Source organism: Macaca fascicularis, chromosome 11, assembly GCF_037993035.2.
Source record: "Macaca fascicularis isolate 582-1 chromosome 11, T2T-MFA8v1.1".
NCBI classification, from domain to species: domain Eukaryota; kingdom Metazoa; phylum Chordata; class Mammalia; order Primates; family Cercopithecidae; genus Macaca; species Macaca fascicularis.
In genome coordinates this window covers 135,813,554-135,839,321 of record NC_088385.1, presented here as the reverse complement: position 1 = coordinate 135,839,321, position 25,768 = coordinate 135,813,554, and the positions used below count along the sequence as shown (strand labels likewise).

Below are 25,768 nucleotides of genomic sequence, written 5' to 3'. Positions count from 1 at the left end.
TCGGGAGTTCGAGACCAGACCAACCAACATGGAGAAACCCTGTATCTACTAAAAATACAAAACTAGCCAGGCATGGTGTCATATGCCTGTAATCCCAGCCACTCGGGAGGCTGAGGCAAGAGAATCGCTTGAACCCGAGAGGCAGAGGTTGCAGTGAGCTGAGATCATGCCGTTGCACTCCAGCCTGGGCAACAAGAGCGAAACTCTGTCTCAAAAAACAAACAAACAAAAAACATTAAGTTGTACACTTTAGGTGGATCAGTTTTATGGTATGTGAATGATGTCTCAATAAAGTTATTATTTTTAAAAAAACCTTAGCTTCTACCAAAAAATTTTCTTTTCCCAACCAATCAATAATATCAATCTCACCCGAATGTCAAACAAACAACAATAACAACAAATGCAAAACAGTCAAGGCAAAAGTAAACCTTTTCCCCAGAGGAGAGATTTCACACTGTTTCCCACCTGCTCCCAGGGTTTCCCTTCTTCTGTTAAGGACATTGGTAGTTTGCAAAGTTGGGGCTCAGACTGGCAGTGTTGGCATCTGGCATAGCCCTGGAAGTCGTGAAAAAGGTAAATTTGGGAGCCCTGTCTTAGTCCTGTTAAACCAGAACCTCTGGAGACAGGGCCCGGCCATCTGCGTGTCATCAAGCTTTCCTGCTCACTGATTTTAGATACTGGTGTGGATGGTGGTGGGTTTATGAATGAACGCCCTCCTGCTTGCTGACTTTGAGCACTGGTGTGGATGATGGTGGATCTATGAATGAACACCCTTCTGCTCACTGACTCTGAATGCTGGTATGGATGACAGTGGGTCTATGAATGAACGCCCTCCTGCTCTCTGACTTTGAGCACTGGTGTGGATGATGGTGGATCTATGAATGAACACCTTTCTGCTCACTGACTTTGAGCACTGGTGTGGATGATGGTAGATCTATGAATGAACGCCCTCCTGCTTGCTAACTTTGAGCACTGGTGTGGATGATGGTGGATCTATGAATGAATCACACTTCTGCTCACTGACTCTGAATGCTGGTATGGATGACGGTGGGTCTATGAATGAATGCCCTCCTGCTCTCTGACTTTGAGCGCTGGTGTGGATGATGGTGGATCTATGAATGAACGCCCTTCTGCTCTCTTTCAGTGCTGGTGTGGATGATGGTGGGTTTATGAATGAACGCCCTCCTGCTCTCTGACTTTGAATGCTGGTACGGATGACGGTGGGTCTATGAATGAACGCCCTCCTGCTCTCTGACTTTGAGCGCTGGTGTGCATGATGGTGGATCTATGAATGAATGCCCTCCTGCTTGCTGCCTTTGAGCACAGGTGTAGATGATGGTGGGTCTATGAATAAACACCCTCCTGCTCATTGATTTTGGGTACTGGTGTGGATGACAGTGGGTCTGTGAATGAAAGTCCTTCTTATTAGGAATCACTGTGGATCAGTCAAGAAACCAAGAGGGAAAAAGTTTTTTTTTCCGAAAAAGATTTGGCAAATACATTGGTTTCCCTCTAGCCTAAGAGTTTAATTCTTCTGGGGTTGTATATTTTGGGGTGGGAAATAGCAATTAAGTGAAATAAAACACACCCCACAAGACACTGACTTGTCAAGCCATGAAAAGCCTTTTAATGACAATTGGCATCACAGGTATAAATAAATATCTTCTTCTTTCCATCTATAATATGTGCTACAAATATATTTTTCAAAGGTCCAACCCAGGTTAGGAGGCTTCAAGGACCCTTTCTTAGCTACTGAGTTTAGTAATTAAAAAAATAAACACAAGAAACACCCCTGGAATCTTTGTGAGCGCCCCCCTGCGGAGAGCATGAGGACTGCCAGGCGTCTTCCTCCCGCAGCCGCAGCCAGTGGTGCACACGGAGAACTGGAGTCGGGTGATCACGAAGGGGCTTATTTCACTGGTGTGGTCTTCGCTGCCACATACGTGTCGCTTTGGATGAATGCGTTTTTTGCAATGTGCTGCTACACAATTATGCTGTTCAAAAACACAGTTGATAGACAATCTAACATAGATTTTATCTTTAGAGTTTATGCTGGTATACCCCACCCAACAAAGTAAGAAAAACAACTTAAAAACCCCCCAAACAGTTTTTGTCTTTGTTCATGTTCAGCATCAGTGATGTCTTGTGATAGACCCAGCCCACCAGGTTGGCTCTGATTATGCCTGGGAGTGGCCTCTTTTTTTTATTTAACCCAAATTTCTCCTATACAGGAACACCAACACGATGACAGGGGTGGAGTCCCGAGGGGTCAGGTGGTCCAGGCAGGGCTCTGTTCTCCTGCCACATCCCCTCCGTAGAGCCCCTCACAAGACCACACCTGCTGGCTTTGCCCTGTGGCAGTGGTGATGGATGAAGGACAGTTCCTCTCCTCCCCCAGAAGGCTTTGAGAGCTCCCTCCAATTGTACAAAACCAGCCACTATCAACAAAGCTGAAGGGATACAGAAAAACATTCAAGTTACTACTTAAACAATGGATTAATTGACATTGTTTCTAGGAACCCATCTAATGAATAGGAATGTAATTTATGTTTCATTTAGGAAAAATATACTCCTTGATTCTCAGAAATAAACATGAAATGTAAATGCAATGGAAGTCTAGGACACAGAAAGAAAAGAAAAAAAGGAAAAAGTGGAAAAGAAAAGAAAAGATGATCAAGTAAAGATTTAAAACCCTTAGTTCTATCCCAAGAGGGATAGGAAACGTCTCCTCCCCAGCTGTGTGGTGACAGTTGAAGGCTATCCTCGGAAAAGTGAATAGTGAATTAAAATGGAAAATGTCTCTTAGCAGGCCCTATTTTTATATTTTGCTTCTTTATTAGAAATATAAACAGATGATTATTTCTCTTTTTGTCTTTTTGAATTTTTTAACAAATAATTTTTGGTAGCTTGTCTGTAGTATGTTTTGACTCATAAAATAACCTTCCTAATTTTGCCTGTGCAGTTCAATAACCTGGTCTGCGCTCCCCATGCCCCAGACTTTATTCCCCTGACCTCTGAAAATCCACCATCATTGACTGCTAAAAATCCCTTGATACAAAAATGTCTTTTCCTGACTTCAAAACTTTCCAACTGGTCTAGCATGGATCCCGGGACCGTCCCTTCTTAACCCCACTGACAACGCCTTCTGCCCCACTTGGGGCCAGTTTCCAGTACAAGGAAGGCATCCGGGCAGGGCCCTTTGGCTAGAGGGGCCTAAGCCTTATCTTTGAGTTTCTCCAGATAGTTTCTACGTTCCTTGGGGGCGCCCACAGCCATGTCTTGGCACACCCATTTGATGTCCTCATCGTTGCTACCGACGATGGAGTTCACCGTGGGGCAGCTGTCGTCCGGGGGGATGGTGGTGAAGGTGGTGAATTTCACCTTCTTCCTCTTGGAGGTGGGCGAGTGCAGAGTGTCCTGTTTCTGTTCTCTGCCCTGCCGCCCCCCGGGGTCGGCTGACCTGTGAATCTGGCTCTGCACGTGCTTGTGGGAGCCGCCATTGAGCAGGAGGTGGTTGCTCTCCTCGCAGGCCCCCGGTCCGCGGTCTATGATGGTGGTGTGCTCGTCCTGGGGCGGCGGCGCGTCCCCCATGCTCTCCCGGAACTCGGCCTCGTTGCCGAGCCACACCCAGTCGTGAGAATGGGTCATGGAGGCCTGACCTTCCAGGGGCACTTGCTTGTGCCTGTACTTCAGGGCAAAGGTGGCGCAGTTGATCAGGAAGACGAGGATGGCCAGGCAGAACACCCCCAGGAGGGCGTACATCCCTATCTCCAGGTCACTCAGGCCCCGTGGGGTCTGCACCAGGTCGTTTTCCTCCAGCCCACTCCCGGCCTTGGGGAGGTCCACGTGGGCTGGGAAGTTGGTGAAGTCGATGGGGATGTTCTGTAGCTGCCCCTCTCCTGCCAGCCTGCCCCCGTCTGCACGGCTGTTCTTCACCACTTTGTTGTCCAGCAGGGACCTGGCTGTGGTAGTGGCTCTCCGGAGAGCCCCTTCCTCACGCTCCACGGGAGAGCTGCCATAGAAGTGCCCATCGTGGCCTGTGCGCTCGTGGTGCTGACCCTTCTGCCGGCGGTCACTGGCGTGGTTCTTGATCTCATCTTCCTCATAGTCCCTGCGGGGGCTGGAGTCAGCATCGTTCTGTCCGAACTTGACCCTGACGTTGCCCAAGCCCACGGCCAGGACGCTCTTGCGTTTGGATTTCTGGCAGGCCTCGGCGATCGTCATGTCCACTCGGACCAGTGGGCCCTGGCCTTCCCCTTCGGCCACCACAACGGGCCACCTGGGAGAGCGGGCCTGGGGGATGGACACGACGGCCTCGTCCTGGGAGGTGGCTGTCAGGGAGAAGTCCTTGGTGTCATAGATGTCCAGGGGCGTCACCGAGCCATCGCTGAACTGCAGCCATGTGCTGAATACAGCCTCCTGCAGGGACACAGGCAGTTAGGAGACCACCTGGGGGATGCCTCTTCCCTTAGAAACCCCCTCCTAGGAGGACACCCAGTGAAACAGGGAGCAGGACCCCCATTCCAGACCCAGCAGCTCATGCATCTAGGGAGAAATCATACAGGTTTTCTATCAGGGGCAGATAAATCACCTTAATTTAAACGAGAACAAATTGGGGCATGACTAACAGCGCCCTCATAATCCTTACCAGGAACAAACAAACGGCAAAACAAAAATCCCTGACTGAGATGAGGCTCCAGGTGGCTTTATCCACACAGTTATTGCTTGAATCAGTTAGCCGGTGCATCTTCACAGACAATGACTGGCTTCCAGGGCAGGCCCTGGTCATTTTGTCACACATTCTGTGATTAGTGGCCTGAGTATGATGAATGGATACAGCTGTTGTCTGTATCCAGCCTGATGACAAAGGCTGATGGGCGGGTAACACTGTCAGAACCAATGACATTAGAAAGGAACCTCCCCTCTTCTCCCTGCACTGCCCCCAGTGAATTAAGCTTTGCCTGAGAAACAAGAGAACAAGAGCATTTTGCCCTTTAAGGTTGACCCTGTTGTGCCACTGCAGATGCTTTGCTTGGCTGTAGCTGGGCAGCAGTGATGTGTGGGGTGCAGCGCATGGCATTGGCTGGTGGGCCCAGTTCAATTGTGCTGCCTTTGTTCTGCATGGGTAGCTTTTGTGGAGATTCCCATCAGAGGGAAAGAGGAAGCTAAGGGCCAGTGTGAAGGCGTTGAGTTTATTTCGCACACTCACTATACTTCTGTCAGTGGCCCAACAGCTATGTAAAAATTATTTCCCATTGTGGGGACTGGTCGAAAACATTTGACTTTATGTGCCTGGCTTCTTTTACTCAAAATAATGTCTTCCAGGCTCATCCACGTTGCTGCAAATGGCAATATTTCATTCTTTTTTATGGCTGAATAATATTCCAAAAAAAGTGGAAAGCTAGTGGCCTAGAAATGCCACTCATACCCATGCCCATGGGACTGGTAGATTCTTGTGAGCACAAGGCTTCCTGCTCTCTCGCCTCCTCCCCAGGGCAATAATGACATCCTCTCCCCTTTGTGTGCCCACAGCAAACATAACCCCACAGAAGGCTTTGTTCTTGACTTAGCCACAGGTACTTCTATTCTGCTTCCAAGAGCGGGAACTCCCTGAGGACAGAGATGCTTAGTGGCAGCTCAATCTCCAGCACCTAGGACAGAGCCTGGGTGTAGCTGGGGAATAGTTTTTCCTGTATGAATAGAGGAGGGTGAAAAGTGCAATCCTAATCACAAGAAGACAGCCCATATCCACTGGGCACTTGCTGTGGGTCAGGTGTTGTTTGCAGTTATTACAGAATGCATTTTCTCCTCTTTCACAAAGTAGGATGGGCTATGCTTCCTGCCCAAAGAGAGGTTAAGAACTGTGCTCACATGCACACATATGTTAATTGCAGGACTATTCACAATAGCAAAGACATAGAGTCACAATAGCGAAGACACAAAGTCAACCTAAATGGCACCTGATCCACAGCAAGTACCCAGTGGATACAGGCTCTCTACTTTGTGATTAGAATTGCATATTTCAGCCTTCTCCATTCATCTAGGAAAAACTCTCCAGCCCATTAGTGATAAACGCGATAAAGAAAATGTGGTACACATATACCGTGGAATACTATGCAGCCATAAAAAGAACAAGATCCCATCTTTGCAGGGACACAGATGGAGCTAGAGGTCATTATCCTTAGCAAACTGACACAGAAACAGAAAGCCAAACACTGCATGTTCTCACTTATAAGTGAGAGCTAAATGATGAGAACACATGGACAGAGAGAAGGGAACAGCACACACTGGGCCTATTGGAGGGTGGAGGGTGGGACCAGGGAGAGGATCAAGAATAATAACTAATGGGTTCTAGGCTTAATACCTGGGTCATGAAATAATCTGTACAACTAACCCCCATGACACAAGTGTAGCTATGTGAGAAACCTGCACAAGTACCCCTGAACTGAAAATAAAAGTTAAAAAAATAAAAAAAGAAATATGTCCAGTCATATCGTCAGGAAGAGGCAGGAGCAGGGCTGGAACTGGTGTGGCTTCAGAGCTGAGCTCTTGGCCACTGTGCTAGGGACCCCCTGGAACAGCCACTGCCGGAGCCCATTTTATCAGCCCACAAAGACCACAGCGACTCGCTCTCTGCTGAAAAGGTCACGCAGCTGCCTCCTTTCCTCCCCGCCTTTTTCACAGCAAACCAGGTCTGACCTCGTGACCTTCCTGGACCTTTGTCCCCATCCATCCCGGACACTGTCATTGCAGCCCAGGGAGGCAGCAGCACCCTCTCCACGGGCGGGTTATGGGAAAATCCTACCTGCTGAGCCAGAGATACACAGCAAAGCTTGTGTGTGCTCTGAGCATGGGATGGAGATGTTGCCACTCAACATCAAAAGCCCACACTTGGATGTGATAACTACCTCTGTGGTATGGGAATGGGGAGAAAAGAAAGTCACTTGAAGTTGGACCTGTGCAAATGCAAATACAACCTCCTTCAGAACAAAACAAAGCTGAGCAACCAGGGCTGAAGAGGTGCTCATGATACAAAGAAAGAAAGGTTACAATCTGTAGGTGGGAAGGCTGCACTATGAGAAGGGTGCATTAAACATTTATACAGGAAGGTGAGCAGACTGATATGTGAGATCACAGAAGACTCCAAAGGCTATAACACAAAGGAAACCAACAAAAAACAATAGTCTATGAAATAAAACATAACATAAAACAAATGAACAAAAATAGTCTATGAAATAAAAGTAAAAAGAAATTTAAAAATCTAATTAAAAAATTAAAGAGACATTAAAAGGAGTTGAAATCATCCCAATAAAAGCAAATGGGGTCTGGGTGCAGTGGCTCACACCTGTAATCCCAACACTTTAGGAGGTGAGGCAGGCAGATCACCTGAGGTCAGGAGTTCAAGACCAGCCTGGCCAACATGGGAAACCCCATCCCTACAAAAAATACGAAAATTAGCCCAATGTGGTGGCAGGTGCCTGTAGTCCCAGCTACTTGGAGGTTGAGGCAGAATAATTGCTTGAACCCAGTTGGTGGAGGTTGCAGTGAGCCAAGATTGCACCACTGCACTCTAGCCTGGGTTACAGAGTGAGACTCTGTCAAAAAAAAAAAAAAAAAAAAAAAAGTGAATGAAAACAGAGCAGGAAGGAAGGGGTGCAAAGGGACATGTAGAATTAATAGAAATGAAAAATACAGTCACTGAAATGAGTGACTCAATGGGTAGTTCGAACAGCAGATGAGACGTTCGAGGAGAGAATTACTGCAGTGGGAGACAAAGCCCCCTACGTCACCCCAGATAGAACCACAGGCATATCAAGAAATAAAACTGTGAATGGGCAGGTGAAAAGAAATAAAGGAGAGAATGAGAATGGCCGATGCTTGTTTGGTAGGAATTCCAGAAGGAAACATTGGAGTAGCTTGGGAGCAGCCAGTGTTCACAGCAATGATAACTCTACATCCCACAGGACGGAGGAAGAATGCTAGTGATTAAAAAAAGAATTCTCATGACATCGTTCGAGCATCTGCATCTAGCTGTAGCTGAAGATCCAAATGCCTGGACACGCCCTGATGCATTCTGCTGTGTGTGAAGGCAGGCTGAGCTGGGTTGGGTCGTATCACTTGTGATCATAAGCCCTGGCCAACACCAGCTGGCTCTGATGGGTGAACCTGTGCAGGAAGTTTTAGGAGGGTGTGGAGCTGTCTTTGGGTGGCTGCCCAGTCAGCTCCTCCTAGCTCAACTTTCAATGTTCAACTTTGCTTTTTTTTTTTAAACTTATTTTTTTGCCCAAGGTCACTCTCTGGCTTCTGGAATCCAAGTGGTTGTGCCTACAGCAAGACGTGCCAAGGAGTGAATAACCACTGTGGGCAGCCCCCATGAAGGACTCACGGAAGTTGTTATATTTATCCCAGATCCCTTGCCCCTCAAGTGCAGTAACTCTTCTGGCCTGTCTAGACTGGCGTACAGTCACCCAGCAGACAGGAGCTCCGACTGCCCTTGGTGGTGGCTGAGTTGGTAACACAATCTACTCGTTGCATTTTTCTTCCTTCCATCACCCCTGACTTCTCTACTGGTGTCGTCTTTACCACCTGAATAAACTACTTGTACCTGAATGCTTGTCTCAGGTTCGGCTTCTGAGAAGACCAAAACTAAGACAGAAGACATGGCTCAGGGATGTTGGCGCTCACCCTTGTCTCCTCTGTCCATATCAGCTGATGAATCACACATTCCGACAAGTCCTTCTAATGCCTCAACCTCATGCACAAATACCAAGTGATTTCTCCTTTCATTTTTCTAGCCTACTTTCTTTAGAGCAAACAAGGCACAGGGGAACATGCAGGCTACTACCCTCTATTTGTAGGTGTTAAAACCTTTCAGATTTTCTATTTCAAAGTTGAAAATACCACGAACAAGGTGCCAGCCGTCTACACTCTAAGGGCTGAGATAAAAGACTGAACAGTGTGCAAGTTCATTGTGGCTGACGTTTCATCTTGACTTAATTTTTCTTCACAAACTAGATGGGGAAAGAAGTTAACATAAAACAAGCCCCCGAACAGCAGACAATCAGAATTAAAGCCTCAGAACACCGTTGGTTTGCCAAGATCCATCTCCATCAGCCCTGCTGCATGATTGAGACTAACTTCTTCCATTCGCTCATTACAGAGAGGCTGGAATGTGGTGTTGCATCAGGAGAAGCCAACACATTTCCCCAAAGATGAGAACTTCTGAATGACTTAAAATAACACATGCCCAGAAATGATTTAGAGCTCTATCCTTTCAAGAGTCGTGTCTGCAAATCAGGTGAACTACATCCACAAATCCCCCTGAGTCAGTGCTGGGGACGCCAATTACTGTCCACTGATGAAGACAGATGGGCAACAGGAGATGGGCAGCGGCTGGCCATGCCCCATGACAAGGGGGTTGCAATGCCAATCGTCCACCCTAATTCATTATCCATTCTCAGCAAACAGCTTCATGCTTTCAGCTTTCTCTCTCCCACTTTCCTCTGATCTTTTTTCTTCTTAATCCCAAATGTGAAAGTATTACTCTGCTCTTTGTAAACCAGAAAACACCATGCTGATTTCCTGCCCCATCCGCCCCCAAAGAGAAGACTTGAAGAAGCCAGTGCTGTGGACTGGATGAGGACCTGCATGCACCCCAGGTCCCTCCTGCTGACACTCTGGGGCAAAATCAGGTAGCAACTCTCTCCTCATTAGGCAGAATTCCTAGAATGGCCCACCAAAGATGTTCTGCCCCAATTCCCAGACCATGTGTGTGGGATGAGTGACCGCTGTCATGATTATGTTACATTGTTACATGGCACAGTTGATAGAGTGGCCTTCCTGGATTATCTGGGTGAGTCCAGTGAAATCACATGAGTCCTTAAAAGCGGAGTGATTTCTCTAGCTGGTGACAGAAGGGACAGGTGGAGAGACTGGAAGCATGAGAAAGACTCCATGCATTGTTGCTAGTGTTGAAGCCGATGAGGGTAGAGTGGGGAGTGAGAAGGAATGCAGGTGGACTTGAGGAACTAAGAGAGGATTCCGGCAAATAACCTGCCAAGAATTGGCAACCTCAGTCCTACAACTGCAAAGATCTGGATTCTGCCACCACACAAATAATTCTGGAAGAAGATTCTTCCTTAGAGCCTAAGAACTTAGGCAACCAACACTGTGATTTCAGCCTTCTGATACTCTGAGCATGAACCCAGCTGAGCCCACCCACTGCACTGTGAGCTGATAAGTGTGTGTTGTTTTCAGCTGCTAAGTGTGTGGCGGCTGTTACACAGCAGCAGATAACGGGCATGTCTCTGAGCACCGAGCATCTTCACTGTAGCTCATCACAGACCCCACTACTGGACAAGGCAGCCACATGGATTTTGCACAGCCTGCACTGCTCGCTTACAACACCAGCCCAGCCCCTGTAGGCATTTGAGCTTGCAGTCCTTGAACTGCACTGAAATCCTGCACTATGGCTGCAACTTTCCAATCCCCCCCTAGAAGAACGCAAGCCCCTAGACTTTGTCATCATGCCTGCACCCTTGACCAATGCCGCCCTCTGTTCTCATCATCATGCCTCTGCTTTGTAGCACTATCCTGTTCCTGATGGTGCATGTCAAGGGATCCCAACCCCTACTGCTAACCCGTGGGCCCTGTTGCCTGTCCCAGCCACATGACAGCTGCTCCAGCATTGCTCAGTCCACAGTAGGGTGTGGATTTAATCTGAGCTTCCTCCCCAGACCGCCTGCCTCTTGCTGCAAGTCACCAGAGGAAACTGGGTTTGAAGCAGAGTGTTCCGAGTCAAGACTGTCTGCTCTGATGGAGCATCCAAGGCCCTGCGTGCTTTCACTAAAATTGTGATTGTAACAACAGCAGCCGTTCCCAGGAACAGAGCTAACACTGGCTGGCATGTGCCAGCCACTGTTTTTAGCACTCAACGTCGTTAAGCCTAATTTAATTTGCAAGCGGACTCTTCACAGGTGTTGTTACTTTCTCATTAAGAATTGAGACTCGGGTGAGGCATCTTGCCTGAGGTTACATAGGAGGTAAGGGACACAGCTGTGATACCATCTGGGCCTTCTGGCTCCTAACTCTGTACTCTTCTCATAAGTATTGTCCCAATGATGACATCAGAAGCAGAAAGTCCTGCAGACAAGGCAAATACCCACATGCAGGTTGTTAAGGTCAGACAAACCCATCCTGGCGGTGTTACGTGGGTCATTCTCCCTGCTCTCTCATTTCCTGTCTTCCAGCTCAGCTCTGAGAGTCAGTCAGTCACTCAACCAACATTTACTGAGCACCTACTATGTGCTGGCCCTGTGATGGTCACCAGGGATACAGCGATGAACAGGACGCTTGTCTTGTAGAAGCCTATATCCCATGGAGGAGAAACATGCTTTATGTAGTAGGAAATGGGGCCGACTCAGACCCATTTGCTACGAGCGAAGGCATTTATGAGAAGAGGGTATCATAACTGGGTATGAAAATGAGAACGAGCCATGCTCAGTGGTGAGGGTGGTGTATCCCAGGCAAAAGCAACAGCAATTGCAAAACCCCTAAAGAAGTGCAAGGGGAGTGTGTGCCTCAAATAGGATGAAAGAGACCAAGGGCTGCAGAGGATAAAGTCAGAGATATAACCAGGAACTACGTCTTGTGGGGTCATGTGGGCTGTCAAAGAATATGGTATCTTTCTAAGTGCAATGGGAAGTCATTGGAGCATTGTAAGCCAGTAAAAGGCATGATGTGGTTTATGGTTTTAAAGGCTTACTTTGCTCTTGAGAAGAGAGGGGAGTGCAGGGGTAAGAACAGCAGCCAGGAGACCTGGTGAGGAGGCTGGTAAATGGTCTGTGTTGCTCAAAAGCTATGTGGGTAAGATGAGCGAGCACTTTGTCTGCAATGACATGGCTTCCGGTGTGGAATGTGGTTCTGTTAACCTACCCCCATTTTCTCACTCCACCCTGCCCCTTTGCTGAAGCAGGCACAGTGACTGACCCTGCTCCCTCTGAACCTCTGGCATTTGGCCCCCTACCTGTTTGGGGGTCCGCAGCAGCTCCTCAGCTGTGACCACAGCTGTTATGGCCTTGCTGTTTTCTGCGTTGGGGTAAAGGGTGACAGACAGCCCAGCCACGAGCTGGATGGCCAAGTCTGTCACCGACACTTTGTCATCTAGGACGGTTATTGTCTTCTCTGCCAGGATGGAGTCAGACAGTGGAGACAACACCTGTGGGATTGGCAGGACACAAGGAAAATCCATCACACCTGTTTCCAGATGTTAGCCCCTTCCCCAGCAATATTTCTTCCATCCCAACAGGCCTGAGGTCCAGAATACAGGGCAAAGGAGTTACATATCTACTTCACTCTATTCGCTGGCCCATCCCATGCCTTCGTGAGAATCAAAGTTACCCTTTCCCCAAGACACCTTAATTCTCCCTGTTGAAAAATCGGAATAGATATTAAAATCCATTCTGTCTTTAAAAGGGAATGACTCCTCCTATTTAGATGAAGTACACTTGTACAGTGCACAACCTGGTTAACTGTACATGGTGATCCTGTTGAACAGACTCATGAAGAGTTGAATTATAAATTTATAAAAGTGGATTATAAATAGCTTACTCCTCCCACCACCACCACAATGTATCCTCTGCCAAAACATTGCTTTCTGCCTCATCTTGTAAGCCAAATGTTGGGCTTGAGATGTCCAGGGGAAATGATAGGAATGTGTTAACCATTTCCACATGTAGTGTAAGGATCCTGAATGACATCCAGAAAGGTAGATTCAGTAGGTGGGACTTGAGGGATTGAGGAAAAGGCTGTCCAGGCCCCATCATCTGTCCTGAAATTTTACCATTCCATACACTTCCTCCAGTGAAAAAGAAGGAGCAGGATTTCAGAGAGAGTTTGTTGAATAAGTAAATGGCAGCAAGACAGAATGACTGGAAGAAGGAAGAAATGAGAGGAAGAATCCATGCTTTTTCCCTGAGCCACTGGTAGAAGCGGTGCATGGAGAAGACAATGGCTACTTCTAAGAAGGCATAGGGGGAATAAGTTAGAACAGTGTGTGTTCAGAAGGAGAATCAGAGTAGGATGGGGGTGCTGGGAGGTGATGGGAGTGGTGGAGGCAGCCATTGAGAATGAGGTCACATGGCGAGCTAAGAGGGTGCAGCTGCCACCTTCTCCATTCTGTTTGGAAGGAGGCTGGACTCAAAGTCTGGCCTGGGCTCATCTTCCTGCGTCCCCACGATACAATCTGGAGCCATCATGGGGTTGAGGAATTGGCCACAATGACCTGCCCACTCATTGAGTCTCCCTCAATACTGCACACATGCCCAGTGCTGGGGACACAGAGACTCCCAGCTCCCTACCTGGATGGTCGTCATCCCAACCTCTCGCCCGACCAGGACCCGGCTGTCCTGGAGGGTGGCCACGTGAGGTTCCTCCAGCTTCATGAAGTCTGCCACCAGGTGAGTGATGTCGAACTGCCAGTCGGGACTAAGCAGGTAGCTCGGCTGGCCCCATGGGCCGGCGCCCTCGGACACAAACTGGGTGAGGACCCGCACGGTGGCGTGCTGGTACTGCAGCGCGCAGCCCCGGCCTCGCCGCTCCTCCTCATCCTCATCCTCACTCTCACGAGTGGGCCTTGTGGGAAGGGACAAAGAGCTCTCAGATCCAGGGAGAGGCGTCTAAGATGTTCTTGAGACAGGCAGGCACCCGCCTCAACCTCAAGGAGATCACATTGAAGACACGAGCCCCAGGACCACGCAAGGGGCACCAAGCCTATCTCTAGGCAACACTAAGCGATGGGCATCTCTTTCTCGAATACATTTATTGAAAAATAAAAGACAAGGGCTAATATGTACTAAGCCTGCACTGTCTCATAAGTAGGCATTGGCCACGTGGCTATTTTAATTTTTATTAATTAATGAATTATTATTACATTTTTAGAGACAGGGTCTTGCTCTGTTGTCCAGGCTAAAGTGCAGTGGTCCATCCTAGCTCAATGCAGCCTTGAACTCCTGGGCTTAAGTGATCCTCCTGCTTCAGCCTCCTGAGTAGCTGGGACTAAAGGCATGCGCCATCATGCTTGGCTAATTTTTAAAAAAATTCTGTAGAGATGGGGTCTTGCTATGTTGCCCAGGCCGGTCTTGAACTCATGGCCTCAAGTGATTCTCCCACCTTGGCCTCCCAAAGTGCTGGGATTACAATTATGAACTACCGCACTGAACCCTAAATGTTAATTTAAATAAATAAAAATTAAATAAAAAATTGAACTTCCCCGTCACACTGGCTACAGCCCAGGCACTCCATAGCTACTTGTGCTAGTGACCAACATGTTGGACAGAGGGGTTCTAGAACATTCCACCACTGTAGAAAGTCCTATTGGACAGAACTGTCTTACACATTTGAGATGTGGCAGGTCCCACTTTATGCTTCCACATGTATGAACTCTTTTTAACCTCATAACACTATGAGGCAAACTCATAATTATACTCATGACCAGATGAGGGAACTAAGAAACAGAGAGGTTAGGTAGCTTGCCCATGCTCACAAAGCTAATTAGTGGCAGAGATTGGATTGGAGCCCAAGGAGTCTCAATTCTTCCCCCTCAGGGATGTGGAACAAACTCATTGTCTTGGCCACTCATGACCACAAACTAATCTGAAGGACTGGGTGGATTCACGGCTGTCCTCCCCCATCAGGCCAAATGCCTTCAGCTTCTCCTTGTAGAGATCGATTCCGCATCTCACTGTCCTACTCACTCTTCTTGAGACGCTCTCCCTTACGAGAAAGGCCCTGGTGCCTGGGGGACTGTCAGGAAAAGAGTCCCGGTGGTCTGGGGTGGAGCATTCCAGGCAGGAAGCTACGAACTCAGCAACACCTTCACTTAGCTAATGTCTGCTAATCCGGGAGTCACAGGGCTGAGAAAACAAGGCCCCATACTCTCACATGTGACAGACAGACAGTCCGGAAACTCAGATAACAAATCAGAGGTTTTTAGAAAATAGTGAGCCCAGCGTCCATTAGAAATGCAATTAAATTTTATCCAATAATTTGATCTGCACGGAACATTTCAAGCTTATAGATATGCATAAAGCACAGAGAAGGACTCTGACTTTTTTTTGGAGAAAACAAACCAAACTTCAAATTGCCTGGTAACCAAGATGCTAAAAAAATGTATTCACTCCATCGTGTCATTTTGGGAGAGCCACTTTCAAGAGACGGTCTCATATAAGCCCCGGTGTAGAGTGCAGACAACCTGGGTTTGACACGAACCTGCTGTTTAGCAGCTTTTGGGCCTGGCTGGGTTATCTGGGAGCCTTGGGGAGATTCAATTGCTGAGATGATACCAGCATCTCCAAAGCATTGGGTCCTTTAGCGTTAAGGTCAGTAAATAGAGTTGTTATTATGGCTCTAAGGCATCTCCCCATCCGAGGCTCACCTCTTACTGGTCACAATGGGGACCCTCCAGCCCTTTATCTGGCTGAGCTCCGTGTCAGAGACCTCGATCTGCAGGGGCAGCCGGGGCACCCACACGGTGACATGCAGGGGGGCACTCAGGTACTGGTATGTGAAGTTCACCACCGCATCCATCTTTCCTTTGATCTCTTTGCCATTGACAAAGATGTAGTCGCAGCGGTCAGACACCTGCAAAGACAGAGGGAGAAAGGATGGAGGAGAAGTTCATGGGACCTTGGAGACCATCTTTTTTTTTGTTTTTCCTATTATCTTGCAAAGCACAAATGCTTAATTCAGGTTTCTCCTAATGCAGAGCCTGAGACTAGGATTTGGTGCACTCAGTGTAATTGGGAGCTGACCCCAGGGAGCAGGGGTGAAGGAGCAGACGAGGAAGACAGAGAAAGAAGAAAACCCAACAGGAAGGTGCATGTTTGAGGCTGCTACAGGGACCCCGGGCTCAGTTTTCAGACGCTTCATGAAAAGCATCTGGAATTGTCCACCTGAGGAGTAAGAGGTGGGAATATTTTTAGCTACCATCTCTTATTCCTGCTGGTTGAGGGCTTCTCCGCCTGGGACAGAAAACAGAAAGCAGATTGAGGTGAGACTGCAATCAAACAGTGAACTTGAACTTGCACAGAACTGCAGCTGTAGCTGGAATCTGGGTTAGCTGAGTGATTTGATGTGAGCACCAGAGGTTTTTCGCACCCCGGGCAGGTGTGACTTTTCAGAAAGTGAGCTGCACCCACAACCCACCTCATCCACCCTCCAAGGATGCAAAGGGCCTGTAGAGCCTTCCTCCCCAGCGTGGTTCTCACTAATTCTGTGGTCTCTCCCCTGCATGCACATGCAGGCCTGATGTAGGTTCTTCATGGTCTCCAGGCTTTGGTAAGGCCAGTCCCTGCGCCTGGAAGCACCTTCCCATCCCTATTTGCCGGACCTACCCCAGCTCAGGGGTCCCTGGGATAAGTCTTCTATGACCCCGTGGGATTGTTTATATAGTAAGTGTTCATTATGTGAACGGTCGATCACATTAGGGATGACCAACCTGTGTTCCCTTTCCCTATGTGCCTCCCTTTCCTTTTCCCCTTTCTGGCAGATTGCTGTCTCAGGAAAGGGATGAGACAGAGCAGAAAGAAAAATCAACACACAGACTAAAAAAAAAAATAAAGTTTGCAAGTATTTGGCTTTTGTGTTCCAAGATTATTCATCCAAATATGACTGTATCAAGCAGCCCACTGGGCATTCCCAGTGTAGCAAGGAAACAGCAGAATGATGTCTGTGTTCTCAAGCAGGCAGGAAGGGGCAACGTGGACAACAATGAGGGCCATTGGGGAGGTAACCTGTGCGGACTGTGACCGGTAAAAAATGTCCCCTAGGAACTGCGAACAGAAGACGATAAGACAAGATGTGCCCTTCCCCGAGGCCTTGGCAATAGTTAAGTCCCCTGGAAATTAGACTGGCATTCTGTTTCTGCCACCCTGATGAATTGAAAACTGAAAAGAGAAACCAAGTTGGGTTATCGAGAAACAATATGACCCCTGTTGAATAGCCAAGCTTATCAGATGTGATTTAAATTGGTCCCAGGTGTCCATATCACCTCTTAAATAAGAAATCTTTGAAGGCAAAAGTACTTCTTGTTTATTTTTCACCTCTGGGTTCCTTACACCAGCTGCTTATGAAGCAGGAGCTCAGTGAAATGGATATTGCATGGATGAATGGATGGATGGATAGAGGGATAGACAGATGAACAGATGGATGAGTGCACACACTGATGCATAGACAGATGGACAGATGGAGGAATGAATGGATGGATGGATGGACAGGTGAATGGGTGCTGGATAAATGGGTGAATAGGTGGGTAGATGGATAGACAGATGAACTGATAGATGGTTGCACACGCTAATGGACAGATGGATGGACAGACAGGTGAATCGGTAGTGGATGAATGGGTAGATAGCTGGATAGATGGATAGACAGATAAGCTGATGGATGCATGCACACACTGATGGACAGACACATGAATGGATGGATGGACAGGTGAATGAGTGGTGGACACATGGGTAGATAGCCGGACAGATGGATAGACAGATGAACTGATGGGTGGATGCACACACTGATGGACAGACATATGAATGGATGGGTGGACAAGTGAATGGCTGGTGGATAAATGGGCGAATAGGTTGATAGACTGATAGGTGAACAGATGGACAGATGGATACATCGATGGACAGACAGATGGGTGGATGCATGGATGGATGGATAGATGGATAGACGGACAAGTGAATTGTTGGTGGATAAATGGGTAGATAGCTGGACAGATGGATAGATAAACTGATGGATGGAAGCACACACTGCTGCACAGACAGATGGAGAGAGGGATGGATGAGGAGGGCCTTCCCTTCATGGGGATGCCTGCTTCAGGGGAGTCATCAAGGATCTTGGGGTTGATGGAAGATGCAGTGAGAGACTAAAATGAGATGGAGCCAAAAGCCACAAAAACACAAGAAGTTAATTCAAAAGTTTCTAGAAAGCGCTCAGGCAGTGTTTTCTAACCTTTCTTGGGTCATTCACTCTTTTGAGAATATGCATAAAGCTAATTCTTGCTAGAGAAATGCACACACTTACAGTTTAGTGGAACATTTCAGAGTTAATGAAGTCACTCAGAAACCCCTCACATAGCACTTAGCATACTAAGCTATAATTACTGATTTGCTTATCTGTCTGCTGTCTAGATCATGTAGGTTGGAAAGAACAGAGTCCCCTTCTGGAGGTCTGTGGCCTCGGCCAAATAACGTTTAGTGCTGAGTGAAGAACTCCTGTAATCTGATCACCCTCTCTTTCCCCAGCTTCCGGGAATCATGGATGGCTACTCTGGGCTCAATTTTCATCTTCAACTTGCACTTCTGTTTGGAGAGGCAGCTGGTGAGGGCTGGGCCGAGAGAATTTCCTCCATCTGCTGGGGACAGTGGCAGGGAGCAGTTGGGAGGGGAACACATGGATGGATCTTCTCATTCATGGTCAAGAGTGGTTTAAAAATGTTTACATGCTGATTAAAGAAGGAAGACAATTTTAGTTGCCGTCCCAGGCTTGTCATTAGCGGGTAAACACTGTCCTGGATCTGGGAAGGCATTAGCATAATAGCCGAGCAAGAGTTATATCAGTAATCACTTCTTTAATCAATGTTGTAATTTACAGACCATTGACTTTTCTCATTTATTACCTTTCTGAGCTCTGGTGGGAGGAAACCTGGCCGCTCCCGAATATATAAATAATTAAGAGCAATGCCAAGGGTATGAAGTTGCCGTGCATGATAGAGCCATCGTCACTGCTATTCCTGAAGGTGTCATAAATGTCTGGGGACATCTCAGGATGCATTAATCATCTCCTAGAGTGGCTAGCAGTGAGAACCACCGTATGAAAACATGAGCCCGCTCATCTGCAGAAAGGAACCAAAATCCCACGGGAGTCTTTTTAGTCCCTCGGCTTTGTTTCTCAGACTGCTTTTCCTCTTTCATTGTGGAGGAGCTGCCGGTTGAGAAAGCTGCCCACTGGACTCCACTCACTCCGACGTTTAAGCTGTGCGGGCAGAATGCATGGTAGCCACGGCCCAGAAATCAGTGTCCGCCTGTGAGGACCCAGGGGCGGCGGGGTCACGTGGGGCTTGGTGGAGCCACATATGGTCAGTTGCCATATTCTGTTATCGCTCAGGCTTTGGCACCTTCCTGAGACGGCACCTGCCTCCTAGGAAGAGCCTGGGGGTCACTTTCCGAGGGGAGAGCAGAGGCATCTGCTGGTCAGTCATGGACGTCCCATGGGAGCCTGGCCTGAATCGCCCTCTAGCCAAGCTGGTTCTCAGACTTGAGCAAGCCTCAGGGAGGGCCTGTTGGCACAGACTGCCGAGTGTCCATCTCAGATTTGGCAGGTCTGGGGTGGGGACCCACACGGGCATTTGTAACCAGTGGCCGCAGATGCTGTTGCTGCTGCTGCTGCTCTGGACATCACTTTGAGATCCGCTCCTTGCACCCTCTACATCCTGCTCATGACGGTAATCATTTAGTTATGATGCTTGAAAGTGCATCTCTGTGCTGACAGCTCCTCAACTCCTGTCTCTGGATACCCACCTGCTTCTTCCACATCTCCATTTGGGTCTCTAATTAGCATCTCAAACTAATCGTGTTCAAAAACCAAACTCCTAGTATGGTTCTTGTGCATCTCAGGGCACTGAGGTTGTGCTTGAATGAAGTTCAGACACAGGAAAATCAAATGTACATTTCTTGTACACCCAAGTTTGTGGACCTGCTCCGTTAATATGAATGAAATGCTCGTACACCGTAACAATCCCTGGTTCACATCTGCAAGGTGCTTTCATGTCATTTTCTTTGTTTTTCTTTGAGCTCAAGTGTTTTATTGCATGATATGATAAATATAGTTAATAATGGCATATTGTACATTTCAAAACTGCTGAGAGAAAATTTTGAATGTTCTCACCATGAAATGTAAAGTATTTGAGATGATGAATATGCTACTTAGCTTGACTTAGTCATTGTATTAAGAACACATTTATTTATACATCATATCACTTAGTACCGCATAAATATATACAATTATAATCTGTCAATTTACAATAAAATAAAAAATTGAAAAAGAAAACAGAAAAGAAGGCCGGGCACGGTGGCCCATGCCTGTAATCCCAACCCTTTGGGAGGCTGAGGCGGGCGGATTACTTGAGATCAGGAGTTTGAGACCAGCCTGGCCAACATAGTGAAACCCTGTCTCTACTAAAAATACAAAAAAACTAGCCAGGCGTGGTTGTGCACACCTGTAATCCCAGCTACTCAGGAGGCTGAGGCAGGAGAATCCCTTGAACCTGGGAGGCAGAGGTTACAGTGAGCTGAGATCGTACCACTAAACTCCAGTAAAAACATGAAAACAGAAAAGAAACCCATTTTTAAAAAAACAATTTATAAGGCTTTATTTTTTACCATAAAATCAATTTTGCCTATCTTCCTAGGCCACCAGGTTTCTTCTGGTTATTATTTGCTTGATTTGTCTTTTTCTCTCTTTTACTTTTAGCCTTTCTGGAGCCTTCTGTATCCTGGATGTTTTAGATGATCTGTAAAAATAAACACTTATAATGATTTTTTTTTAGAATGTTTTCTCTATAATTCATCATTCTTTTGCTGGAACTTTTAGCACATTCATGTGAGTTACAATGGATGTTTTACTTGGATTTATTTCTACCATATTCTTTGTGCCATCTATTTGTCCATCCTGTTTTCTTTTTGTTTTGCTTTTTTAAAATTTCATTTTTGCCTTCTTTGCCTATTGTTTTCATACTCAGTTTTTCTAGAGCTACGGACAGCAGTTATGATCCTATTTTGTAGATGAGAAAACCGAGGCTTGCCATGGTTGCGGCTCATCCAAGATAGAGAGGTAAAGTGAGAACTGCCAGCAAGGGTCGGTTCAAGATTTGACTGGACGGTGTCAGCCATGTTGCTGATACTAGGATTATGGCCTTGGCTGAGGTCGTCCTTCCTGCCATGTGACTGTTCGAGTCATTTGCATTCCTGTGGGCAGGTGGGCAGGGGAAAGGCAGGTGCTGAGAGAGGCCACTGTCCAGCAACTGTGGCATGCCCGTGGCAAGGGGCCAGTGGCAGTCCGGAACCTCTCCTCAAGTGGCTCTGCCTGCATTTCCTCATCCCATCCCCCAGGGGCCACTCGGAAAGGCTGTGTCTTTCCAAGTCTAGGCAGGGAACAGATGGTCCACACAAACCTGGAACGTGAGGACTGCTGATCGAAGGGGCAGGTAGGGTTAAGGGAAAACAGTGTGAGCGGGGAAAGCATGCCAGGGCTTAGAGGTAGGCAGTGAGTTGTTCTGCATCCTCCAAACTCATGTCTTCCTGGAACCTCAGACTGTGAGCTTGTTTGGAAACAGAGTCCTTGCAACCCAGGGGCCTCTTCTCAACAGTTGCCTCTGAATCTAGGGCTATTGTTGGAAAATGTTTAAATAATATCTCCTTTTCAGCTCTGGAAAAATCCTTAAATGATGTACAAGTTCCTCTCTGATGTGCCTGGTTATCTTCCCTGTGCATCTTCTGTGGTTTTCCCACTGTTCACTCCACCCAGCCACTGGCCTCCCTGCTGGTTCCTGAACATGCCAGGTGCACACCTGCCCCAGGGCCTTTGCACATGCTGTTCTCTTTGCCTGAAGGCTCCTCCCCTACTTGTTTGCCTGATTTGTTCTTCCTGTCCTTCAGCTCTTTAATACAGTGGATCTCAACCCGGGCAATTCTGTCCCTCAGGGGACATGTGAGCATCTCTGGGCATCTTGGTTGTAACAAATGGGATAGATTTGCAGCCAGTATCTAGGGGATGGAGGGTAGGATGCTGCTCAACGTCTTACAGTGTCTAGGCCAGTCCCCCACAACAAAGAATTAACCCACCCCAGATGTCAATAGCACCGAGGCTAAGAACTGCCTTGCTCAGATGTCAACTTCTCAAAGATTCTTTCTCTGCCATTTCCTTTTTTTGTGTGTGAGACAGAGTCTCGCTCTGTCACCCAGGTTGGAGTGCAATGGCACCATCTTGGCTTACTGCAACCTCCGCTTCTCGGGTTTAAGTGATTCTCCTGCCTCAGCCTCCCGGGTAGCTGGGACTATAGGCATGCACTACCATGCCCGGCTAATTTTTGTACTTTTTAAAGCAGAGATGAGGTTTCACCATGTTGGCCAGGCTGGTCTCGAACCCTTGATCTCAAGTAATCCACCCACCTTGGCCTCCCAAAGTGCTGGGATTACAGGCGTGAGTTACCATGTCCAGCCTGACGTTTCCATGTTAAACGGCAACTCCCCCGAACCTCCCTTCCCTCTTCCTTGCTTCCTGTCTCTAGATTGCTTACTGCCATCTGCTGCACTGCAGATTTTACCTGCTCGCTTTGGTTATTATGTGTCCTCCCTCATGAGAACCTAAACTCTAGGATGGCAGAGATTTTTGTCTGTTTTGTTTACTGTTGTATCCCTAGGGCCTAACACCTGACACACAGTGGATACTCAATAAATAATAAATACGTGCTGAAGAATGAATGAATGAATCAGAGCTTGCAAACTGGTGGCCTCCCATCACATTTGGCCTACACAGTGTTGTTGTCTTTTTCAACAGAGACAGGGTCTTGCTCTGCTGTCCAGGCTGGAGTGCCTTCGGGCAATCATAGCTCACTACAACTTCACACTCCTGGGCTCAAGCAATCCTCTTTTCTCAGCCTTCCAAGTAGCCGGGACTACAGGCATGCACCACCGTGCCCAGCTAATTAAAAAACATTTTTGTTTTAGAGATGGGGTCTTTCTATGTTTCCCAGCTTGGTCTCCAACTAAAGGGCTTCAGAAATTCTCCCTCCTTTGCCTCCCCAGTCTATGGAGCATTAAATGGCCAGAGCTGGTCTCAGCATCAATGGGGCAGAAGGTTGCCAAGGTAACCACCACGTGTGGCCTTGGCAGGGAAAGGTGCTCAGGTATCTGGGTCACTGAACACTCCCTATGCTCAGGGGACACTCAGGGGTACCTGCTCACCCAGTGCCCCCAACACTACCCACCTATCACACACACACGCACACATGCACACACACGCACACATGCATGCACACATACACGCATGCACACACACAGGAAGAGATGAACTTTTATCAGTGATTGCTTACTTTATAACAACAGCAAACATTCATTGACTGGCCACAGTTATCCAGGCACCATTCTAAGAGGCTCACATGGGTCATCTCTCTGAGTCCACGCTATAAACACAGGAGGGCACTGTTATATTTATCGTATCCACAGTGCAAATGAGAAAACCAAGGCGTGGACAGGTGATGTACCTTGCCCACGATCACACAGCTGGTATTCATAAGTCAGGATTTAAACACAGCCAGCCAACCCTAGAGGTCTGCTCTCAGCCATGATTCTGAGCTGGCCCTGCACTCAGGGAGGCCTGCCTTCTCCTCCATCACAGACAGGCTTTTCCTCTCCCCATTGACGTTGGGGCTTTGGCCAGGAAAATATGAGCAGAAGTGACAGCCATGCTTGGACCAGTCCGAGCTTGGACTTAGGAAATGTGTACTCCTGCTAGTCTTTGGAACTTGACCATTAATAGCTACTTCCTCCAATCCCATAAGCAAGAATAAATTGCAATCGTCTTGAACAACTAAACACTGCAGTCGTCTGTTACCCAGACTTGCTGACAGATTCATTCTGCTAAGAGATGGGATGTGGACAGTCCTGACTGTAACTTTCAAGGGCTTTTACATGGCTTCCCCTCTCTTCCTTACCTCTCATTCACTTTTTCATCTTATTCTATTTTCTCTCCTGTTTAGGCAGAGGACACTGGCAAAGTTGAGAAGAAAGCAGGGACTGGCAGAGCCCTGATCCCGGATTTAGGAGGCTTCCCAGCATGTGGGAAGGCCCCTGTCAGAGAGTCTTGTCCTGGAGGGGCCACCGTTTCAGGACATTCACCAGGACCTGACTTGGGGACACTAGTTGAGAATCCCTTTCCTCTCGTCGCCTGCGCCTGTTCTCACCCCAGGGAACTTCTGGCTGATCTGGCATCTCCTGTGCAATGTGCCCTTCCCCTGCAGCGGCCAGAGCTGAAGTTTTACATTTTAAGGAGGTCTCTGGTGCAATTTCAGCAGTTCTCTCGTTACTAAAAGTGCATTATAGCTACTTCTTTGACATCACTGAAAGAGAAGGAAGACGAAAAAGGCAGAGAAAAGTCAGGGCTAAGCAATATTTCTGAGACTATGTCTATGCTCTTCCCCTCCCTTTTACATCTTGCCCGGTGAAATGATGGCCAAACAGAATTCAAATGGCCAGGCAGAAATTTGTTCTGTGATAAATCACACTTTATCCAGCTGACAATGCACAACGCTGCCAAGACCTGGACACATCTCCCGTCGTTCTCGGCTCGGGACTGCTGTCCACACGGGGGGCTGGCAGCGCTCATGGGCTGCCTGGCCCGGCGTGGGGAGGAGGAAGGGGGGATGGCTGGTTGCCCGCCCCACGTGGGCCGAGGAGACAGGCAGGATGGAGGGTCAGGGCAGCAGGGACCCGAGAAAGGCATAGTTTCTGACAACAGGACATGCTTCCTTGTAGGATGCAAATGTTGTGGTGAGGAACACAGGCTTGCATCTGCGTTGTGCTTGCGTCTGCCCTGCTCTAGGATTCATTTTCCTCATCTATGAAACAAGGATTCTTTCTTTCAACCAGTACTTTCTGTGCCCCTCCTGTGTGCTCGGTGTTTCTAGGCGTGGAGACACAGCAATGAGTGGGAGACACAGGATTTCATTTAGAGAGTGGGAATAGAGGATAACAAGTAAAAAGAAAATAATTGTGAGCAATAAATGCTACAATAAAAATAAGATAAGAAAATATGACTGAGAAGGGTGCAGAGACCTCTCTCGTGAGGTGACGTTTAGGTCGGAGATATGGGGGAAGAGGGTTCCAGGAAAAGATTCAATTAAGAGGCACCAACATTTTTATTTATTTATTTATTTATTTAGAGACAGAGTTTTGCTCTTGTTGCCCAGGCTGGAGTGCAACGGCGCAATCTTGGCTCACTACAACCTCCGCCTCCCGGGTTCAAGAGATTCTCCTGGCTCAGCCTCCCAAGTAGCTAGGATGACGGGTATCCACCACCATGCCTGGCTAATATTTTGTATTTAGGAGAGACGGGGTTTCGCCATGTTGGTCGGGCTGGTCTCAAACTCCTGACCTCAGGTGATCCACCCACCTTGGCCTCCCAGAGTGCTGGGATTACAGGCATGAGCCACCATGCCTGGTGACCAACATTTATTAAGTGTCTGCTGTATGCTAGTTTCTGTTCTAAGAGTTTATATGTGTAGATTCCTTTCATCTTCACACAAACCATTTTACAGGTGAGGAAAGCAAAGAACAGAGAAATCAAATAACTGGTCCAAGGTCTCACAGTGAACAGGAGTCAGAGCTGGATTTGAAAGCAACCATCTCGGTCCAGAAAAGCCTCACTTAACCTCTCCCTTACACTGCGTGAGGGCCTGGAGGGAGGAATAATTGTGGCCTGTTCTAGAAAGAGAAAGAAGGTTGGCAGTACAAGGTCAGAGAAGTAGGCGGAGCGTGTCATACCAGGAGAGAGCAGCAGGTTTACCAGGAGAACTAAATAAGAAAGCTTACAAGTAGGGGAATTAGCCCAGTGCCTGCAAATAGCAGGGACACACTGAAAGCCTGTGGCCAGGTAGAAACCTCAGGCCTGGCAGATGGGAATCTGCAGAGGGCGGGGTAGACGGAAGGTGTTAGCCCCA

At 47.8% G+C, this 25,768-nt stretch overlaps 1 protein-coding gene across 2 annotated transcripts in view; it reads right to left on the bottom strand.

The window, feature by feature from the left end:
* Window positions 1-1,600: 1,600 nt before the first annotated feature.
* Window positions 1,601-25,768, bottom strand: part of TMEM132C (transmembrane protein 132C) — a 436,917-nt gene continuing 412,749 nt past the window's right edge. For both annotated transcript variants that reach the window (XM_005572611.5, XM_065525025.2), the window contains 4 exons: window positions 15,434-15,639; window positions 13,359-13,632; window positions 12,026-12,217; window positions 1,601-4,419 (listed from right to left, as the gene is read on the bottom strand). In XM_005572611.5, coding sequence (XP_005572668.3) covers window positions 3,214-4,419; window positions 12,026-12,217; window positions 13,359-13,632; window positions 15,434-15,639 — 1,878 coding nt within the window. In that variant the 3' untranslated portion in view covers window positions 1,601-3,213. The remainder of the gene's footprint in view (window positions 4,420-12,025; window positions 12,218-13,358; window positions 13,633-15,433; window positions 15,640-25,768) is intronic.